The sequence below is a fragment of the Camelina sativa genome, chromosome 5 (genome assembly GCF_030686135.1).
Source record: "Camelina sativa cultivar CO46 ecotype springtype chromosome 5, ASM3068613v1".
Classification (NCBI taxonomy): domain Eukaryota; kingdom Viridiplantae; phylum Streptophyta; class Magnoliopsida; order Brassicales; family Brassicaceae; genus Camelina; species Camelina sativa.
Window position 1 is genome coordinate 1,918,063 of NC_141884.1, and position 22,093 is coordinate 1,940,155.

A 22,093-nucleotide genomic window follows, 5' to 3' on the forward strand; every position below is an offset into this window, starting at 1 on the left:
CAGATTTGTTAAGATTTTAAATGACTTTTTACAAATCACAAACTAATAACACTAAATTTTAACAGAGTTTAACAAAATCTTGATCTAATAACAACAGATTCTACATAACATTTAAAGTCTTTAAAACTCTTTTCAAATCTTAAACTAATAACCCCCACTTACTATAGTAATAAGACAATTACTTATAACAAAATCAATTAAATATGTTATTTTTTTAAATAGTTAAGATAAATTATATTTTTATATTTTTTTTCTTTTTTTTTGGAAAATAAAAAACTGATAAGTAGTCTAGAAAAGTAAGGTAAGATTTTACTTAATTATTTTCATAAATAATTTTAAGTTGTCCTATATATTAATTTTATTGTCATCATCTAAAATTAATAGTTAACATAAAATAATTTTATATATAATAAGTCAATTTTAAAATAGTTTATTAAAAAGACATCACAAAATAAATATCTTATACTATAAGTTTAACCAGTTTTTATAAAAATTCTTTAAAAGAAAAGTTTGTTAAATTTAAAATATTTTTATTTTCTATATGTTGTCTCTATTTCTAATCCTTTAAAAATAAATAGTATAATTTATAATAAATTGAGTTTTGAAATTATTGTTTTCTGTTATATTGTAGGGTGATAAAGCAATTATGTTATGACACCATTATGTTTTTTTAGAACATATGTTTTAAACACAATCAAACTGTAACTTATAAATTACTATTAAATACAAATTTGAGTTATGTCTGTAATACAATATATATAATTATTTAATATAATGTGAATTTTTAATATATGAATAATGTGAGTTTTTAAAATTAGTCTATCATATAATAATAGGACAATTAGTTACAGCAAAGTTAATTAAATTTGGTATATTCGTTAAATAATTAATATAAATTAATTTATTTATAGTTTGTTTTTTTTTGAAAAAAAAAACTGCTAAGTATTGTAAGAAAAAAAGTGTAAGACCTTACTTAATTACTTTGATAGATAAATTATGTTGTCCTATATATTATTTTATTTTCATATCTAAGAGTAATAGTTAACAACAAATAATTTTCTAATATGACAAGTCAATTTTAAAATAATTTATTAAAACGATATCACAAAACAAATATCTTATTCTAAGTCTGACTAATTTTTTTATATTAAAATTCATGAAAATAATAGTGTGTCAAATTTAATGTAAATATTTATTTCTTCTATACATTGTCTCTATTTATAATCATTTAAAAATAAATATACAATTAAAAAATAAATAAAATTTTGAGACTGTTGTTTTCTGTTATTTCATGGGGGAGTAAAACAATTATGTTATGATACCAATCTTTTTTTCTTTTTTTTTAGTACATATGTTTTAAAGACAGTCAAATTGTAACTTATAGGATACTATTAAATACAAAGTTAAGTTGTGTCTTTAATACATTATATATGATTATTGAATACAATGTGATTTAGATACATATATTAGAAAATTTTATATATTTTTAAATAGTCTATCATAAATTAATTTGGTTTCAGTTTTTACTTTAAAAGTATGAAACTATTTTCTATTATTATTTAGTTTCAATTTGTTTATATTTTTTAGTTTGGTTGATCAGTATTTTTATAAGGTTATATGGTGTATATTTTTGTTACAATGTTGGAAAAAAATTAAAAAACAAACTATACAACATTTTATTTTTAACAATCTATACACCAGATACAAATAAAATAAAGTAAAAAAAAATGTTAAATTTAAAATTAATAAAAATGACATGTGTCACAAAAGTAGAGTGCCAAATGTCACAAAGTTAGAAACAAACCTTTTCTTATTATATAAGATTGTTTAAAAACTAATAGGCAAAAGTAATCATTCTTCTTGCATTTGTAATGTTAAGAGATACATATAATGGGTGTTCATATATTTTAAGTATAACATTTGAATATAATTAACATATATAATGGGTGTTTGTAAAACATTTATTTTTCTTTGAATAAAATTTAATATTAAATTCAAAAAAAAAATATAACATTTGATTTACTTATTATATTTGAGCAGAGAGAGAGAGTAAGGAAAATAGCAGGAGACACTTTGGGGAGAAGAAACTCACGTAGAATGTATCATAAGAATAATTAAGATTTGCGTTGACTTTACTCATCAGGGTCAAAACTCTCCTTGTCTCTTGACAAAATGAAGAAGATGCAGACAAGTAACAAAATCACACTTCCAAATAATTCAAAATCACATTACCAAAAGAATTTAACTCAGGTACTTCAGTAATGCATAAGGCTATATGGAAGAAGCTTTGTTCAGATACAGAATAAAATAGATAATGAAAATACAAGTTTTTTGATAGGAAACTAAAATATCTCGCCCAAGCAAGTTATAGATCAATGAACTTCTCAGAAAACAAGCCCAAGTTCTGATGGCTTCAATGCACTTGTCAAACGGTAATTGTAGAGATAGTAGTGCATCTGTGAATCTCCTCGATTAAACTTCAACTTTTCTAAGAAAGTCTCATTGTGCATCACATCCAACGCGTACAACACATCGATACCTTTTTGATTAGAGACGATTAGCGCATCTTTCATCAGCTGGGGCAACGGGGTCTGTGTCGTGACATTGTAGTAAGAATAAGCAATTTCCACTGTCTTGTGTATGAGGTTACCGTCGATAGTTAAAGAGACAGTGAAGGTGCTACAGAAGTCAGTGACAGCATGAGTTACTGGGCATTCTACTACGTAACAGTGGACGACATTTTCCCGGGGGAGGAGCCAGTGCTTGACATCGTTTTCATCAAAGTCAGTCGCAACTCGAAACTGGCGAAGGTAGTTCCTGAGCAACTCTGTAACAGCTGGGACATCACGTAGTTCCATTTCCCTAATTCCAGGAGTGACCGTTGCATCTGGTAACTTGTTAGCTTTGTTGAACCTCCTCACTTGCTCTTTGTCTCGATAACTTATAAACCCAGTATCCACTAGCTTCTGCGGGTTCAACATTCTGATCCAGTATTGGCAATGGGAGACGATACTGGTGACTGGTTTTTTAGCACGTATATTAGGTAAGCTATAAGCCGCTTGCCATATATCCTCCAACTGAACCCTTCTAGTCACCTCCTTGATCATGGCATGAGCAATTCCCGTTGATCTCAGACTTTTCTGAACACACAAGATATCTATCTTGGCAAATTTTACAACCTCATCATGAACCCTAATTCTCTCTGGCACGCCACTTATGAAAGCAACGAGTTTCTTTGAGGTCTTGGCACGGACTCCAATATGCCAGCTCTGGTAATAACCAGGTGGACACAATGCCCACCTTAGAAACTCGTTTGTATAATTTTCCTTGAACAACTGTTTGACATCAGCATAATGTTGATTGAGAAAGTTGCACACCTCTGAACACATATCATCAGAGTTCAAATCGCATGTGGTCCATTCCAAAGCAGGAGAAGGAAGTTCGTATGGCTCTTGCCTGACCTCAGATAACGGAGTTGCCGGCTCAACTGGACCTTCAGTCAAACTCGTGTCTCCGATATCTGAACACGGTAACCTTGGGGCTGAAGTATCGTCCTTGGCTAATGGGTTTGCTTCAACGATTTGATCTGCTTTCTCTTCTTTAGACATAGGCTGAGATTTTGACATGTTTTGACACTGTTTTTTGAGCTCTGGCCGTCCTCAGCTATATCGTAGGGTTTGACATAGAAGGCTTCATCTCCAAGAAACAAAGAAGCTAAAACGCTGGCGTCCGCTTTTAGGGTTTTCTCGAGTTCATCGTTTATCATTCACCAAAATTGTAAAGTGTTAAAGTGACGTCGTTTTCATGACCACTTTAAAGCTGGATAGGCCGATATCTATTGTTGGGCCTATAACCCTGTCCACTTAAAGTCAATTTGAATCATTTAACTGATGACGCTCAAAGGAGAGCAAATTGGTTTACTGATTTCGATTTATTTTAATTAATTAGTTTAAATTTTAAGTAGATTTAAATGGTTTTCAAATGTTATTTTTGAATGTTTATATATATAATGTCTCTTTTAAAAATACAGTAAAACCCCTATAAATTAATAATGTTGGGACCAAGAGATTTTATTAATTTATAGTGATATTAATTTATCTATAAATTAATAATTATTATTTTATAGTGTAAATTAATTATTATTAAGTAAGAGATATATTTTTAATTGTTTAAATTTTTAAAAGTTATGAATTAAGACAATTTTAGCAAAATAAGATTAGATACTCGGATGTTGTAAATTTTATGGTTTAGGAATTGAACTTGTAATATTTAGAAATAATTATTGACAATTAATTACAAATACTATAGACAAATTGACTTATACACATGACATACATAAATTCAGATTTATGAATAATAATATCAATTGTCCTATTTTAATAGTCTGTCAAATTATCAAATTGTAAATGATGCATATCTAAAAATTGAAAACTTTAAAAATTTAACTATTTTTATGACATGTTATAGACTATTTTAGAGATATAGTTATAGTTTGAAAACACAACATTACAATTATTCTATAGAAATAAGCTTTAGGAGAAACATACGTTATTATCTCAATATAGATATATATATATATGTAAATTTACATGATTATTAATTTATGATATTATTGAGACCATATTTTACATAGGGATTTCAAAAAAAAAATTAATTTATTATCTTATCGAATTTTGTTAATTTTAATATTAGTCCGACTTAGAATCAGCAAAATTTATTAATTTATAATATTTATTAATTTATAGAGTATTAATTTATAGAGATTTTACTGTACATGTTTTCCACATAATAAGTCAAAATCAATATATTAATGTTTTGCGCCAACTGAATGGTTTTGAGAAGGGAAATTATGGCGCCAAATGTATGAAAAGCCAGATGATAACACGTGGACTCACTTTAATCTGACGGTTAGTTTAGAAGAAATATCAGGGTCAAAATCGTCTAAACATCTCTTCGTCATCATCTTCAGGACTCGCCCTCTCTGTTTCTCCTGAAATTTCGAATTTAAGTTTTCTCTCAGTATCCTCCGATCGTAGCTCAACTATTTTCCGGTGATCTACTTCCAATTCCTCCTCTCGCACTTCAACCCGGAGCTTTTTGGTAAGTAATTTGTCACTGTTGATACTATCCGCTTCTGATTCTTTGGATTTTGTTTCTATTCATGCCTTTGTATCAGACTCCGTGATAATTTTCTTGCGATATTTGTCCCGTTTCGTTTATATGGAGATATCTACTTCGATCTGTTAATCCGATACTCGATTCTATTGCAAAATCGGAAAGCATTTGTGTGTCGTTGTTGCTGCTGGAGATTTTGGGATCGGCTAGGGTTTACTAATTTTGTGCTTCATACTGTATATTTCTCATTCGCTTTCAGTTTTGATTCGTGGTTGTTAATACGCTGTGTACTTATTCATGATTGAGCCAATTTTTTTGTGTGGCAGGCGAAACATGACAATGTCAGACCCAAAACCGAATTCTGTGGAGGACGCTCTAGGTGCTGATGATGCCAAGAACTCACAAATTCAATCAGCCAAGGACCATTGTTCATGTGAAGCCATACTTGGAAGGGTAATACAGCAGTATTCAGAGACCCGTAAGTTCTGGGGAACTCAACCTGTTGGGCACTTTAAGGATCTCAAAGACACGACGAGTTTGACTGAAGGGCCAATTGAGCCCTCAACTTTGGTATCTAAGGTCAAGCAAGAGCCATACAACCTTCTTGGTCAACTCGAATGGACCACATGCGATTTGAACTCTGATGATTTGTGTTCAGAGTTATACAACTTTCTCAAGGAAAACTACCCTGATGACGGACTTTTGTTCAAGACTGAGTACTCCAGAGAGTTTCTAAGGTGGGCACTGTGTCCACCTGGTTACTACCAGAGCTGGCATATTGGAGTCCGTGTCAAGACCTCGAAGAAACTAGTTGCTTTCATCGGTGGCGTGCCAGTAAGAATCAGGGTGCGTGATGAGGTTATTAAAATGGCAAAGATCAATTTCTTGTGTGTTCACAAGAAGCTCAGGTCTAAGGGACTTGCTCCTGTCATGATCAAGGAGGTGACTAGAAGAATTCACTTGGAGAATATATGGCAAGCTGCTTATAACTCATATCTTGTACTTTCTAGACCACTTACCACCTGCCGATTCTGGGGTAGATTATTGAACCCGAAGAAGATAATCGATGTTGGGATAAAAAGTCTTAGTGGAAGAATGACTATGAGCATGGCCATCAAAGTTAACAAGTTACCAGATGCACCAATCACTCCTGGATTTAGGGAAATGGAACGACGTGATGTCCCAGTTGTTACAGAGTTGCTCAGGAACTACCTCTGCCAGTTTGAAGTTGCGGCTGACTTTGATGAAAACGATGTAAAGCACTGCTTTCTCCCACGGGAAAATGTCATCTACAGTTACTTAGTTGTAAGCCCTGAAACTCATGACGTCACTGACTTCTGCAGCTTCTACAGTGTCCCTGCAACTATCACCAGAAACCCGAAATACACAACACTGGAATGTGCTTATTCTTACTACAATGTCGCGACAGTAACCTCGTTTCCCCAGCTGATGAAGGATGCACTAATCATCTCTAAGCTAAAAGGTTTTGATATGTTATACGCGTCAGATGTGATGCACAATCAGAGTTTCTTCAAAGAGTTGAGGTTTACTCCAGGAAATGAACTGTTTCACTACTATCTCTATAACTACCGTTTGGGAAGTTCACTGAAGCCATCAGAACTTGGTCTAGTTCTCTAGTACTGTTAAAACTCCTACAACTCCCGATTGTGAGCAACCAATGATCATTAAACCAATGTGTAGCCTAAGATTCATATTCCTAGATATCTTTTGCAACTAATATGAAGAGGAAAGTTTAAAGCCTAGATTCCTATTCGTAGATTCCTATTTCATCTTTTGCTGTCTATAAAGTCATAATAACATTACAGTGTTTTGGTTTTGTTTCTGGATCTTTAAGGTAGTGAAACAGATGCTTATAATCAATAACATTATTGGCACATCAATACTGTAGTGGTAAAAAGATGTAAGAACCAAAATCCCAATATTTTTGAGAAATTACAAAAGCAAATCAGGAAAGCAGTAGGAAACGATATACTGTAATTGTTTCTTTTAAGATTTTCTCAAAGATCAGCAAAGACGGCGAATATGTTACCGTTGATGTAATCGTTCTCCACCAAGCTAACCAAATAGTAGCTGTTCTTCACCTGCATTTTGGATCAAAATGTCCATTAGTCATCATTATAAATAAACCATTGTCAAGAGCAATAACTAATCCGATCAGAGCTTACCTCCTCGAGCAAGTTTCTGGAAGGGTCGGCTTCGGGGTACAAGTTAGCCCAGCTTCTTGACCAAGTCTCAAATGCTTCATCCTTCCATACTTTGAAGCTAGCGGGATCGACAATGGTTGGTTGAATGATTTCCTTAGCCGGGAAAACTCCCCACGTAACAGCATTCACATCAGATTGAGCAGTGTTTGATATCCAATTTTCTCCTTTGTTCACAGCCATGTAAGTAATCGATGGCAAAGCTTTGCATTTCTCCACCACTGCATCTAATTTCTCCTTTGAGCAGAAGAACTCTAGATAAGCTTTTTGGTATACATATCCAACAGGACCTCCCCATCCTGCAAACCAAACACAAGCACAAGTATCCATGAATCTAGGATCAAAACTCTGAAACACTATTTGCTATGAGAACAGAACGAGACTGATTACTCACCAACAGTTGGGGAATCAGATCTCTCGGCATTGACTGATGGCTGGCTATTGATGGTCAAGAAGCCTTTGGAGTTGATATTTACCAGTTGCTCGTTTATGATCTTTGTCTCTGGCTGGAGTCCATCTAATTCAGACCAGGGACTGCTTTTTAGGTTTCCAAAGCAGAGCTCCTTGAATTTCTGTTATGAGGCAGTTTTTGGCAAGATTATTGTAAGTGTCAGCCCTTTTAAAAAAATGGGGGAATAGCTGTTTATGTGTGCTAGTGAAAGAAATGTTCTACCTCCTGAATATCTTCAACACTTTTCAGTGGGACAGCCCATTCTTGTTGAAGCTTCTTGTCACGTGCTCGTGGACGTGAGAACTGACAACAAAAGCATTTAGTTCAGCAGAGAAGCTCAAAAGATGATGTTACATTCAACAATCTAGAGCAAATCAATAAAGACCAATCCCTTCGAAATCCATTTGCTATGAAACCCTGAAAGAGAGTTATGCAATTAAAGATGATGTAGTACCTGATGATCCGAGAGTGCACCATATGAAGCACTGCGTGAGTCACCCCAACGACCTTGTGGGAAGTCTTCCCAGCCCTTGGTTCTGGAAATGTAGCTCTTTGGACGGTTTGCCCTTCAAAAGATAAGAAGAAAAGCTCAAGTCTTATATTCTCCGGGGATTCAGATCTGTAGCGAGGCATAACCAGAACAACATCAGAAACTAAGTGTGGTTACCAGAAAATGGGCCGCACATCTTCTTTAGTACGGAAAACGTTTGCAGGGCGTCTCCATGGTAAAGAGCGAGAAATTTTGGACTCATCAATCATACCAAGGTTCTGCAACACCACCATGAAAGTTAGGAGACCCCAGTATATCTATATGATCCTTTAAAGTAGTAGAAAATGAAGACCAACCATCAATATAGCCAGAGCTGATTTCTCCATGTTCAGAGTGTAGAGATGAAGAGACTTGACTCCATGAGCCAACATCTTTTTACACATCTCAGTTCCAAGGTGAATACCATAGGCTTTCACAGCTTCTTCATTATCCTTGATAGGCTCCAAGGCAGCCATGACCTCAACTGGTATCTATAACATGAAACGAAACATTAATATCTACATTATTACTAATGTGACTGTCACCACCATCAACAAAAACATATGTTAATTATTCTTCCTGTTGAGAGTTTTCATCCTACAACAGGAACCACAGTACAAGCGAATCCCTAAACTAACTGTTCTCTGAAACTAAGAATCAAGTTTACTCTAAAAGTAAGAAACCTTAGATCAGGAAGGTTATATACCTTAGTCTTGCAGAAACCAGTCATACGCAAGAACCCTCTGTAGTTATTAATAGGCATAATTCCAGGAACAATGGGACAATTTATCCCAATTTGGCGACAATCATTCACAAATTTCAGGAATATATCCGTATCATAGAAAAGCTGAGTAACAATCAAATCTGCTCCAGCATCAACCTGTTCCAAATTCAAACACACAATCATACAAAAAAGTTGATGAAAACATTAAACCAACAACAACAACAACAAAAAAAGAAACCTTTTTCTTGAGATACTCGAGATCACTCTGATAAGCTTCATTAGACGCAAGACCATTCTCACCAATAACATCAGGATGAGCCTCTGAAAATTTTCAAACACACAAAAAAATGGATTCTTTTTTCTCTAAGCAACAAACGAAGAAGACAAAATTCGAAATTTATGTTAAAAAGAGAGACAAATCAACAATACCAGGATAACCAGCAACAGTGATACCAAAGTAATCACCATACTTGGTCCGAATATGATTAACAAGATCCAGAGCACAACCGAAACCACCTTCAACCTGAACAAATTTATCCTGACCATGAGGAGGATCACCTCTAAGGGCAAGCACATTCTGAATCCCATTAGATCTAATCGTCTCAAGGGCATGATCAATCTTCTCAACAGGCATGTTCGTACATGTAAGATGCATCATACTCTCAACGCAAACAACGTTCTGCATCCTCGAAGCGATGTCTAGCGTTAGATCTGCTGTAGATCCACCAGCTCCCCAAGTGATATCGCAGAACGTTGGACCATAAGCGACCATTCGATCCATCCGTTCAAAGAGATTGTCGACTCCATCTTCTGTCTTTGGTGGGAAGAACTCGAAGGAGAAAGCTGTTTTGCCTTCTTCGGCTAGTGATTGGATCTTGTCTATCACCTTCATCTTTCCGATGGTAAGAGAGATTTAAAAAAAAACGAGTTTGTTTGTTTCGTCAGAGGCTCCTCTAACTCACTCACTGCTTTATACTAAACAGAGAGATAGATCCCAAAAAGGTTGGTGGTTTTTTTTTTAGACTTTACCTTTACCCGTCCACTTCCTTAAATTTATTTCATTTTTGTAGAAAAAATTATAATTATTGGTTTTATATATATAACCAATTTTAATCCATGTTTTAAGGTTATACTTAGAGGTTATATTTAAAATTGATTTTTATGTAACTCGACAATGGAATTATATTTTTCCAAAAAAAGTATTGAAACAAGATGAGTTGCATAATTGTTTAAAGGAAATGTGATGAGTAAAAGATTTACCAACCACAGTTAGAACTTGTCGCTATCATTCCCCAACCCTTGTGCTTTTTTGAGTTGGTGAACCAGAACCATACACCCACATCACTCACCTACCACCAAAAATATATATTCATTGATCCCAATCACTTGTTTCACGCAACATTTACATTAGAAAATCTTTCCGTTGTTTATTTACAGTGTACCAGGTTGAGTTTTTTTTTTAATCTTAGCAATTTTTTTTTGTAACTTTTATATTTTTATTTATGTAAAACGCAAACTCATTTTACATTTGAAACAATTGCAATCTGGTCAGATTTTGCGAGTACTGGCTTTTGTCGGCGACACCGACACAAGATGTACGAACAAAGCTTATTATCAGCACGTGCAAAACAGAACAAACCGGTCTTTGGATAGAAAATTCAAAAAAAAACTAAACCGGATATGATAGCATTACCGGTTCTTACAAAACCAACTACTGGAAATAAATATCTTATTCATACAACAACCACAATGTTCTTGCAAGACATCATCATTTGAGATGCTCATGAGACAAAAGGAATGAGAAAGAAAGTGCAAATGTGGTTACAAGTAAAATATATATTTTGTAAACACATTATATAATGGTACAACATGTAGCAAGTTAGATGCAACAGCAATGTCACTGCTGATGATCCCGAACGACCCTTTTTTTTGGTTACTTCAGTTAAACCAAGATACATTTACTTTGGTTTCTCAACTCTGCAGAAACATAGCAGCAAGGGTTATTCAATAATCTATGCTTTTGTTAGTTCTAATGTTTTCATTACGAGTGAAATCAGACAGAGTTTAAATTACCTCAAAACAATATCAGACAGTTACAATCTCCCAATCTTCCCTCGACATGTCTATAAACTCCGTAACACCATCCTCGAACATCACCTGAAGCAAGTTAAAAGATGTTAGCTGAGGTCTAAGCTGAGAATGATTTTGCCAATTTCTTGAAGGTGAACAAAGGAATTGGCTAATTGTAATACCGAGTGCTTTCTTGAATACACATCAAAATGTCTAACCAGGCCAAAACACCTGAAAATCTCAGAAAAAGTCAACACATTGAAGAAGAATATAGAAGCAGCCATTATATTAAATTAGGAGTCCAAAAGTATTTAAAAATACCTATCACTCATGGGGCGAGATAACCTGATCACTTCACCAATGCAATTACGAGAACATATTTTCCCTTCACTAAGATTGTTCCATGATTTTCCTGAAAGAACGTGGTCCAAAATTGCTTTCCTTACACAACCAAAAGGCAATGAGCTCCACTCGCAAGTACATCAGAAAAAAAATCTATACTTACCTGCATGAATATGTCCATTTTGATGCACCTAACCAAAAATGGGACAAAAGTAAGTCTCTAGACCTCATAACACACAGAATCTCACAAACTATGCAATGGCAAAGACAAGATCTATATTTAAGATAAATTTCAACATACATTGGGCGGAGCCTGAGTCTGGGCCACTTCATGTGCCACTAGATTAAAAGCTTCATCCGAGGCTACCTTAGGTTTGCTAGGTTTTACCCCAAGCTTCATTCTGCAACCTACGGCTCCACAATGACAGTCTTGATCTGCACCAAACTGAACAAACCTGCTCTATCTCTTAGTGTCACAACTCAACAGATAAAGACAAAGCAGAAGCTATGAAACCAGATATATGTTACAAAGCAAAGTTGAGTGGGAGGAAAATATCTCACTGATAATCATAGGTCAAATGTTCTCCCTTCTTTACGCCACGCGTAGCAAAGATGCCGATTCTTGTCTCTCCGTCAATAATCCTAATTGCAAGCAAAAGATAACCATATATAATGAATTTGCTCTCAACTATACTGAACTAGAAAACAAGCACTAAGAACTGAAAAACTAATAACAACAAACCATTTCTGCATCTGCGTATTGGGGTTGCAACTGTGATTGATATATCTCGACTTATTTCCCTTGTGAGTAGCATCAATCACCATATCTCTGTTAATCTCACATAAATAAAAGTTTGTCTCGCCACGGTGTTTCATCTTCCAAAGCCTCTCTTCACAAGTCTTATCATCTATAACTACATTTACCAAAGATTCCGGAAGCAAACAAGTTTAACAACACTGCGTAATATAATTCAACAGCGAGACAAAACCATCAAATAGTCAAATTACCTTCTCCAACATATTCAATGATAAACTCTCCAGGTTTGATTTCTTCTTCTGCAACAATCCCTGATCCGCATTTTTCTGTCTACAAGACACTTAGTCATATAACAAACCAAGTAACCCTAACAACAACAACTAAATCCGAGCAAAACCATTGATACAATTACCTGAATTAACTTCATCTTCTTGGCATGGCGTTGTTGGAATGGCTTATTGTTACACTCACTCCCACACTTGCAACTTGAGGAACAGGTTGAGAATAGCATCCTAACACAATTTGTGGTATTATTAAATCCATGAATTTGCTGAAACAATAGATGGAGAAACGTAAAATTGGAAAACTGAAGCATACCCACAATGGCAGTTACTGCCACAAACAGTAGAAGAAGAAGAACCAGGGGAAGAGGAGGAGCAAGAACAGAAGATCCCATCATCTTCAACCCTCTTTTTGACTTTCTTCGTCAAGTAAATATCTTTAACTAGCTTAAGGCATATAAACTAATTATATGAAGTGAAAAATCTGCAAAGTTTTTCAAAGATACTTGGTAAAGATAATAAGGATACTGCGCCTGATGAAGATGTAAGGAGTAGGTTTCCCTTTGTTCAACCAATCTGGCAACTCAAATTCTTGAGAATCTCCAATCTGATTCAATAGCTTGTTGAACACTTTCCCTAAGCGATTCCTGTCCGAAATCTGAGAATAAAAAATCTCAAGACAGAATGAAGAAGTAAAAATTTAATGAAGCGGAGAGATAGTTTTGGAAACAGACCTTTTTGGTGGCGGGCATGGTCACTGGATCGATGGTGGAGAGAAAGACTAAAGCTCTAAATCAAAGATATGAACTTTATGACCTATTGAGAGGGAAGACCAAATTAGTTGAAGTTGAAGGCGAAAGAAGTTTAGAACTAGCAAGTCTCCTTCTGCTGTTGTTTCTAAACTCGAATTTTCGAAACCCTAATTGAGTTTAAGTGTTATTGTTTTGGTTGAAGAAGAAGAAGATGAAGTAACAATGGCGGATCTGAGACAGTAAGAAAACAGAGAGATTGAAGAATGAGCGGCAGTTGCTTACTTTTTTTTTCTTTTTTTCTTTGATAATTACGCCTCAATAGTGACTCTCCTAAGGATAAAATCGTAATTTAAACTCGAGATACTATGTAGGCCTGGTTCATAATGGGCTTTTTGTATCTGGTCCAAATTGTTTTGACTAGCCCACCAAACTAATATTAAAATAATAATAATAATGTTGCTTTATGGCGGTGTATGTCATAATCGTGATCACAATTGTGGTTAGCAACATTATAATGAAATTGTGATCCCAAAGAATCAGGAATTTGGAGAAAATATTATCCAGTGCTAATGTGATCTGTAAACATTTAGGGGGTGTTATTGGATTGAGGATTTTAATAGATTTTAATTAACCCAGGATATTAGTGGATTTAAAAGTCTAATGCATTTGTTTGGACTTTATAATGCATATAAGGTGGATTTGAAAGTCATCGATAATGTATTTTTGGTGATTGTTATGGATTTTTTAAAAAGTTATTGTTAGAAAAAAATATATATATATCCATAAACTGTGTTATACACCAAAATTATATTAAATTAATAACACCCAGACTTTTACACATGTCATAAAAAACTTGAATTAAACTGTATTTATTTTCAATCCAGATTTTTGGTGTAATTAAAGAACCCAGATGTCATGAACCTAGAAAAAAAAAATTAAAGAATACAAAAAAACACAGATCTGATGAATAAGTGTGATTATATACAAAGGGTTTGAGGAGGAAGAAACAGAGATTGAACCCAGAAAAAAAAAGTGTGATTATATCATAAACCAAAAAAAAAAGTTATAGATCATGAACCCAGAAAAAAAGTTAAAGAACACAAAAAAAAATTCTCAAAAATAATATATATCTGATGAATAAGTGTGATTATATAAAAGGATTGAGAAAAAAAATCAAACAATAATATGTCAAAGGCTAGAGATCCATCTTAAGAGAGGAGAAGAGAATGAAATGATTGAGAAAAGTATGGTATTGTGTTTGTTCATATTTTAGAAGCAAAGTAAGTTAAAATCCAAAATCACACAAAATCCAGTAGATATTGAATAACACTAGATTTTAATGGATTTTTAAAAATACCCAATTGAATAACACCTGATTCTTAAATACATCAAACTCCTTTACAAACCACAATCCAATAACACCTCTTATTTATGTCAGCAAAACTATTTATTATAAATATTCTAACGATTTATTTAAAGTAAAATAGTAAATCGGAGAGTCGAATTTATCGTCCGCGTGTAAACAAGTAATCATGATAACCCTGATTAAAGTTTTTAATTGATGTCATTAGTTAAAGCTATCAACATCGGAGGATCGATTTGAACAAGGTCTCGGAGAGAGAGAGAGAGATTCGCCATTGAGTTTTGTGTCCCCAAAAGCAATTTGCTGTAAGGTATATCTTCGACGGGACGGGACGTTGAAGCGAGCTCTACACACACACGAAATCGATCTTATTTCTTTCTTCTTCCCTCTTTACGTTTTCCATCTCCGTCGTCTGGTGAAACCAATTGATCGATATCTCTCTCTCAGGTGATCCTTCTTAATTGGATGACTGTATTGATTTCGGGTTTTTACTTTTTAGACGAGCTGAGTTGATTGTTGTGTTAGATTAATTGATCATTTTCGATTACTGTTGAGATCCCTGAGTTGAAATGAAAGGTCTTCTAAAGCTCTTAAGAGTCTGCTTCTTGATTTTTGTCTTTTGTAATCTTGCTGATATTTTCTTCAATTAGGATGATATGCATGTTGAATCCGAATGCTTTGTACCTGATTTTGCTGTGTAGTGTTTGACTTTCATTGTAGGAGGTTAATCTTGGTTTGTTCTTACTTTGTTAATTTGGTGACTGTTATGCGTATAATTTCAGAAATTAGGTTCTCAGGATTTAGGTTGATTTCTATGAGACGGACACGTTGCAATTGGTGCTTCATGTCTAGGTAATGAAGGCTTTATGTGATAGATTTGTTCCTCAACACTGTTCTTCTTCTTCATCAAGCAAGAGTGATACGCATCATAAGTCCCCTCTAGTTTCAGATTCAGGACCTAGTGATATTAAGTCCAAGTTTACCTTTTGGTCAAACGTCTTTACGCCTTCTTCCTCAGTTTCTCAACCGTATAGGGATTCTTCTTCGACTTCTGGGCATAATAAGCAAGATTGCACCACTCGTAATGGTTGGACAGCAGCATTTGTAAAAAGAGCTTTTATGGCAACTGGCGCAATCAGGAGATTCCAGGAGCGTGTTTTAGGGCCTAATAGGACTGGTCTTCCCAGCACAACAAGTGACATATGGCTCTTGGGTGTCTGTTATAAGATTTCCGAGGATGAGGCCTCTGGGGATACCGATGCTGGCAGTGTTTTGGCTGCATTTCATCAAGATTTTTCATCCAAAATTCTGATTTCATATCGTAAAGGTTTGTTAAACTCAACTACAAAACTAAGCCAAAAGTTAAAGTTTTTTGCATAATATTCACCCATTTATTTTTTTGACAGGTTTTGAACCATTCAGAGACACAACATATACCAGCGATGTGAACTGGGGTTGCATGATTCGGAGCAGCCAAATGCTTTTTGCTCAGGTATGAGGAAGGGTATTTCTCTTGGCATTAAAGGTCAAGTTTATATAACATTTTTTTGACAAGCCAAATATTTGCAGGCATTGCTATTCCATAGGCTGGGGAGGTCTTGGACCAGGAAATCTGAGGTAAGCTCAATGTAACATCTAGTTTGTGTCATAATATACTGAATATGCAACACTGTGAACTAAAACCTGGTTGATCAAATTGATACTAGTCCATTCTTACATCAAGAAAGTGGAAACCTTAGGGTTGTTTGATTTGAAAATGCAGCTGCCTGAACAAGAATACTTAGAGACATTGGAACCTTTTGGTGATTCCGAGTCTTCAGCTTTCTCCATCCACAATCTTATAAAAGCTGGAGAGTCATATGGTCTCGCTGCTGGGTCATGGATAGGACCATATGCCATCTGTCGATCATGGGAATCATTAGCATGCAAGAAGAGAAAACAGACTGATTCTAAAACCGAGACGCTTCCCATGGCTGTTCATATCGTTTCTGGCAGCGAAGATGGAGAGAGAGGTGGGGCTCCAATACTCTGTATAGAAGATGCCACCAAATCTTGTCGAGAATTCTCGAAAGGACAGTCTGAGTGGACACCGATTCTCCTTTTGGTTCCACTGGTTCTCGGGCTTGACAAAGTGAATCCCAGGTTGCAATTATAAAGTTGATTGTTTTGGTCTGTGCTTGTATTTGTGTTTGGTATTTGTGACACATTGCTAAAATACTGGTGTCAGGTACATTCCATCTCTAATTGCCACATTCGCTTTCCCTCAGAGCGTGGGCATTTTGGGTGGCAAACCAGGTGCCTCAACTTACATTATTGGCGTTCAAGAAGACAAAGGTTTCTACCTTGATCCACACGAAGTTCAACAGGTATAGTTGTGTGCCTAAATCGGATTAGTTGCCATAAGATCTATTTTTCTCTGATAGGAAGATCTGACACTAATTTCACATTATGGTTTCACTTATTGATACTTACCGTTTAATGAATGGTTTTTAGGTGGTCACAGTGAGCAAAGAATCTCCAGATGTGGACACATCCTCCTATCATTGCAAGTGAGTTTTATCTAATCATCATCATATTTCATTCGATCTTTGGTTCAGTCTTATCTTGGTTCTTGATATTGTCTTGAATCTGCATCAGAGTTCTTCGTTATGTTCCTTTGGAATCACTAGACCCATCTCTAGCTCTTGGATTCTATTGCCGCGACAAAGGTACTGTGTTATTACCACATTCTCCGAAACCCCAAGAGTTTAAAACCTGTACTCCTGTACTATCACTAACCTTTGATAAGACAAACTTCCGTAATCTTCAACAGATGATTTCAACGACTTCTGTCTCCGAGCATCGAAACTAGCCGAGGAATCAAAGGGTGCTCCATTGTTCACCGTTACTCAAACCCACAGTGCGATAAACCAAAACAACTACGGGTTTTCAGAGGAGGACAACATCGAGGAAGAAGGACGTGAAGATGACTGGCAATTGCTCTGATCATCATCATCATCATCATCAAAACCATTTTAACAAATTTTCAAAACCAATGTTGTACTATAAATTCTTTTTTAAGATCTTTCAAACATAGATTGAAGCATGTGAAAATGGAAGAGTAGAGAAAGCTGAAGGTATTTGTACATCACTCCATTCTCCTATCTTCTTCCCCTTCGTCATCCTCATCTTCATCATCACTTCTCCTTCACTCTCCTTTCTTCCACCAATCATGACCACCGCTTCACTCCCCAATCTTCCGGCGAAAACTGAACTTCCCGTCTTCATCGGAAGCTGTATAGTTTCAAAATCCAGTTTCGAATTACTCAAATCATCCTCAATGTCAGTGAAGCACCATAGCCTTCCAAAGTCTCCGGCGGTGCGACCTCTCGGGCTAGTATCCGGAAACCGCCAGATGTTTTCGATCTTGGACCACGAATTCGTAGCTGGATCGTAAATCTCTCCGTCGGATCGGAATCTTCCTTGAGATTCAGTTCCGTAACCGCTCAATACGCAAAACCTTTGATCTGTTCCAATGGCGAATCCTTGAGATTCGTCTCTTCCTTCCGTCATCGGAGGAATCGTAGACCACTCGTCTTTCTCAACGTCGTACACCTCCGCCGATCGTAAAGCGTTTTTCTGATCGTCGTGACCTCCGGAGACGTATACTTTCGTCGATCCGACTGAAGCGCAGGCGAAGAACGACCGAGATTCCTTCATCGGCGTACCTCGTCTCCACTTCCTTCCGGCGAATTCGAGAACGTAAACGTCTCTCGTCGGCTGTAACGTCTCCGGATCCCAACCGCCGATGAGTAGAACCTTCCCGGCGTCTTGAAGCACGACGCACTCGCAGAAAAGCGGGATCTGCTCCTTATTCGGAAACGCGACGCGGTGCCACGTAGACATCGCGGAGTTGTAAACGCTCAACCCAAAACCTGGCGTGCAGAAAACGCGCGGCTGCGATTTGTTGTCCTCTGTTTTATTATTATCCTCCTCAACCGGTTTAGACTCTGGAGTTGGCGGTTTCAGCGGTTGAACGAGGCAGAGAAGAAGCTCAGCTTTGCCGCATCTCCGCCGCTCTTGTATGAAGGAAGAGTCGGAAGTGATCAAGGTTCGCCAAGAACGGCAAACGGATTTCATGGCGGATTGGAATTGGTACGGAACTCTGATCAAACACTCCACAGCTAACTCGGAAGGTAAACCGGGGATCAAATCGTGACATTTGTGGACATCACCAGCTTTCTTTTTAGACACTTCCCTAATCATCATCGATCGAGCTCGACCCAAAAAAAAACAAAAACAAAGAAAGCTTCTTAAAATATAGAGTGCGTTTAAACTGAGAAAAGTGTGTGTTTTTTTGTGGAGAAGAAGAAAAGTGCGATATGGGTATTGAGTGAGTGTGAAGTTACTTACACACGGAGGTGGCAGAGCCTTTAAATAGGGAGGAGCAAGATAAGTTTTGCAGCTGTAATATCGCGACGGTTCGTTTAAAAAAATTTGAACTTTTTTACTTATTTTAGCCGCGTAAAAGAAAAAAGAAAAATGTATGTAGCAAAACGCAAACGCTAACGCACCTAAAGATTTATTTCCTAACAAATCAGAATCTTTCTTTCTTTCTCAAAAAAAATCATTACCAATTTCTATTTCACCCAACAGGCAACAGTTGGGTTAATTTTGATGCGAATCTCATATGTAAACAAGTGGGAAACTACAACACATCAGGTTTACTTCATCCAGACAGACGTACGGTGTGCTCTTTTTGTTAAATCAGACTTTTTATAATAATAATAATAAAAAGCAGAAAGCTTCTAGAAGCTTTTTTATAAGAACAAAAACAAGATCTACTAAAATCAGTGGATCGCGACTCATGTACTCCACACACAAAAAAAAATCTTGTATATCCATAAACCAATCAAAAAGTACATTACTATTTTTTTGTTATGGTGGTGTATTATCTTTTTGTGTTTTCCTAGATCGCATCAACATATTTTGGTCAAGTTCGAGAAAGAAGAAATAGCTTCTGATGAAATTTAAGTAAAAGAAAAAGAAACATACACTATATAGGTTTAAGTGAAGGTTAGGTAAGTTTATAATACTCCCTCTGTATCATAATAGATGATGTTTTACGATTTTTACATAAATCAAGAAAAACATTTATTATTTAACAATAAGTGTATTATTATTTTCTAATAATATATTTTTATAATTATTAACCAATAATATTTCATCAAACTCTTAAATTTTCATTTAATGATTCTTGAACTTTGCAATTTCTTAGCATTAATTGATAAAAGTATATAGAAAATCATCTATTCTGATACAAAATAAAATCCTACAACATCATCTATTCTGATACAGAGGGAGTATAATTTAATTAATCTAGTGAGTTATAATGTGCCGCAGTCACTATTAAGTATTTGGTTTAGGCTTTCATCGCACACACTAAAGCTATAAAAAGTTCTTTGAATTGAACTAATATATATTTTTTTTTTTAATTAGCTTATCAACTACTACTAATTTACTATTTTCCCTTTCTGTTTGACGTGATTTCCTTTAAAAAGAATTTGCTTTTGCGATCGAATCTAAATAACCTCTTGTCCCTTGATAATTGATATAAAAGTTCATGAAGAAGAAGACCAGTTTAGCTTTGTTGTACTGTACCATTATCCTTCCTTTTCTTTTTTTTTTTCTTTTTTTTTCGGGAAAAGAAAATGAGCAAAGCTTCTAGAAGCTTTAGACAAATAATAGTAAGGTGCTGTCCTGTGTCATAAGGAATGAGTCGTATTCACTGACGCATCCTCAACCGATGTGTAAACGTATCTAGTGAAGTTTAAATTAAACGAAAAAGGTTAAATATTTTGCAATTTTAAAATAGAAATATTCATTTCAAATTGGCATTGTGCACGCACTATCAAAACAAAATTATTTCACCAATAGGTACACATATATAGATTCTTTTCTTATTTTTTTTTCCGAAATTATTGTGCATAATTGTTAAAGTTTTAATATATATACGTATCTAATATATATATCATCATGCATGTGTTTTTAATTTGTGAGGGCAGTTAGCCAGTTACATATATGAATAAATATTAATTGACCGATTACAAGGGTTTGCTCCTTTATAGCCTTCTAGAAGTGCTCATGGATACATTGGCTTTTGATTCTTCCGAAGAAAATATTATTAATACGCTGACCACGTAGATTTTTTGCGTTGCACCGACGCAAATGTATGTCTCGCGGAGTTGCAAATCTTTTGTTTATGTAAAAAGTGTTTAATTAAGTGTATATCGAACCTCTCATGCTAAGTCACTCATGGATCATTTTTAGTAACTGATTTTTTAAGATGAAATTGCTCACAAATTATGACCAGATTTTAGTTTTATTGTTGACATCCAAAAATCTATTTACACAATCATACGCACGCTACACACACGTACATATACAGAGAGACTAGTATATCTACAAAGAATCTTACCAAAATAAAAGAAGAGAATCTTATAAAGAAAAAAAGAATACCAATGCCGGAGATGATACAAATTATTATGTTTTGGTTTTTATCTCGAACAGATTATGAATCTAATTTGTTTAGAACAATTATAGAAAAAAACTAATAATAGAAACAATTTTGTTTTTGTCAAACCGATTTGAATTCATAAACCTTAAATGGTAGCTGGTACAAACGAGTTCAAAGCTACTTTAAAGGTTAGAATATACTCCGATGAAGTCTTTAAAACTACTGGGAACTGCGATGAAGTAGTCAAAAATTATTTTATAGCGTTTTGGCATCCCCCAGATTCACGCAATGTTTTGTTATAGATTGGTTTAAATTGATATATTTTCGTCATAGGTCAGTTTAAATTTATAAAAACATGTTTAATTTGGATGTAAGCGATACGATCATCGCTAAAAAGAATAAAATTAAAGTAGTGGACGATGAATACGGAAAAAAGAATACGGAAAAAAAGATCATAGTAATAATGCGGTCGTCGGACATGAATAGAGGCTGGTCCATTGCCCCTCTATCGCATTGTCTTTTCTTGTTATGTCCACTGTCCTTTCTCTTATTATCACTCTCTCTACTCTACTTAATTAGTACGTATTTTCTTTCTATCAGCTTTCGTAACTTTTACTCATCACGAATTATTGTATAATTAAAAAAAAAAATATTGTCTAGTGAAGGTAAAACAATTGTTAATTAATAACGTATATTTTCTTTGAATAAGTAGATCGTTTTGTTTCGCATATAACCCTAAAAGTTAACTAGGGAGACTTTTTGTCTCGACAAAGACAAAACAACTAAAATGTCGTTAATTATGTTTTACTTTCCTTAAACGGATGATGGATGTGCTATAGAGAAAAGAATTCGAAATCAACACGAAACTAAAGAGGTCGTGTTTTTTTTTTTTTCAACGAAGGTTGATTGATTTACGACAACTATGAAGTGGTTTCTAATTATTCTGAAAGTGAAACCAAAAAGCTATATAATAAATAATAGATTAAAATCA

At 35.0% G+C, this 22,093-nt stretch overlaps 3 protein-coding genes and 3 pseudogenes across 12 annotated transcripts; 2 read left to right on the forward strand and 4 right to left on the reverse strand.

Annotated features, from left to right (window-relative positions):
- Nucleotides 1–2,343: 2,343 nt before the first annotated feature.
- On the reverse strand, nucleotides 2,344–3,725 carry LOC104788777 (glycylpeptide N-tetradecanoyltransferase 1 pseudogene; annotated as a pseudogene).
- Nucleotides 3,726–4,955: 1,230 nt separating this feature from the next.
- LOC104784922 (putative glycylpeptide N-tetradecanoyltransferase 2 pseudogene) lies at nucleotides 4,956–7,016 on the forward strand (annotated as a pseudogene). The gene is made up of 2 exons (XR_015558145.1): nucleotides 4,956–5,100; nucleotides 5,442–7,016. The product of XR_015558145.1 is annotated as a putative glycylpeptide N-tetradecanoyltransferase 2 pseudogene (transcript).
- Nucleotides 6,972–10,159, reverse strand: LOC104784921 (methylenetetrahydrofolate reductase (NADH) 2). The gene is made up of 10 exons (XM_010510027.3): nucleotides 9,471–10,159; nucleotides 9,280–9,362; nucleotides 9,024–9,197; nucleotides 8,635–8,808; nucleotides 8,456–8,556; nucleotides 8,243–8,354; nucleotides 8,011–8,091; nucleotides 7,732–7,909; nucleotides 7,302–7,636; nucleotides 6,972–7,217 (listed from the first exon to the last, which is right to left on the reverse strand). The coding sequence occupies exons 1-10, from the start codon at nucleotides 9,931–9,933 to the stop codon at nucleotides 7,134–7,136; spliced, it is 1,785 nt and encodes a 594-aa protein (XP_010508329.2). The 5' UTR covers nucleotides 9,934–10,159; the 3' UTR covers nucleotides 6,972–7,133.
- A 594-nt stretch (nucleotides 10,160–10,753) lies between these two features.
- LOC104784924 (histone-lysine N-methyltransferase ASHH3) lies at nucleotides 10,754–13,566 on the reverse strand. Of its 3 annotated transcripts, none has more exons than XR_015558146.1 (13): nucleotides 13,226–13,563; nucleotides 13,020–13,149; nucleotides 12,808–12,928; nucleotides 12,623–12,722; nucleotides 12,462–12,540; nucleotides 12,196–12,367; nucleotides 12,015–12,095; nucleotides 11,755–11,898; nucleotides 11,617–11,644; nucleotides 11,433–11,523; nucleotides 11,294–11,342; nucleotides 11,115–11,198; nucleotides 10,754–11,018 (listed from the first exon to the last, which is right to left on the reverse strand). XR_015558146.1 is itself a non-coding variant. In XM_010510029.3 (13 exons), exons 1-12 carry the CDS (start codon nucleotides 13,241–13,243, stop codon nucleotides 11,127–11,129), a joined length of 1,095 nt encoding a protein of 364 aa, XP_010508331.1. In that variant the 5' UTR covers nucleotides 13,244–13,566; the 3' UTR covers nucleotides 10,754–11,018; nucleotides 11,115–11,126. The 3 variants fall into 3 exon arrangements, 2 of the variants coding, with proteins under 2 accessions (XP_010508331.1, XP_087307931.1); XM_010510029.3 differs by having other exon boundaries at nucleotides 11,755–11,908; nucleotides 13,226–13,566; XM_087451805.1 differs by having other exon boundaries at nucleotides 11,755–11,908; nucleotides 12,462–12,536; nucleotides 13,226–13,560.
- A 692-nt stretch (nucleotides 13,567–14,258) lies between these two features.
- On the forward strand, nucleotides 14,259–17,736 carry LOC104784926 (cysteine protease ATG4a). Of its 6 annotated transcripts, none has more exons than XM_087512965.1 (10): nucleotides 14,259–14,523; nucleotides 14,815–15,053; nucleotides 15,625–15,933; nucleotides 16,013–16,098; nucleotides 16,176–16,223; nucleotides 16,369–16,748; nucleotides 16,834–16,972; nucleotides 17,100–17,155; nucleotides 17,244–17,314; nucleotides 17,419–17,736. In XM_087512965.1, the coding sequence occupies exons 3-10, from the start codon at nucleotides 15,726–15,728 to the stop codon at nucleotides 17,589–17,591; spliced, it is 1,161 nt and encodes a 386-aa protein (XP_087369091.1). In that variant the 5' UTR covers nucleotides 14,259–14,523; nucleotides 14,815–15,053; nucleotides 15,625–15,725; the 3' UTR covers nucleotides 17,592–17,736. The 6 variants fall into 6 exon arrangements, with proteins under 6 accessions (XP_087369091.1, XP_010508337.1, XP_087369092.1 ...); XM_087512964.1 differs by lacking the exon at nucleotides 14,259–14,523 and adding an exon at nucleotides 15,389–15,458 and having other exon boundaries at nucleotides 14,719–15,053; nucleotides 15,641–15,933; XM_010510034.3 differs by lacking the exon at nucleotides 14,259–14,523 and adding an exon at nucleotides 15,389–15,458 and having other exon boundaries at nucleotides 14,760–15,053.
- On the reverse strand, nucleotides 17,629–18,854 carry LOC104784925 (F-box/kelch-repeat protein At2g44130 pseudogene; annotated as a pseudogene). The gene has a single exon (XR_015598214.1). The product of XR_015598214.1 is annotated as an F-box/kelch-repeat protein At2g44130 pseudogene (transcript).
- Between the last annotated feature and the right edge of the window lie 3,239 nt (nucleotides 18,855–22,093).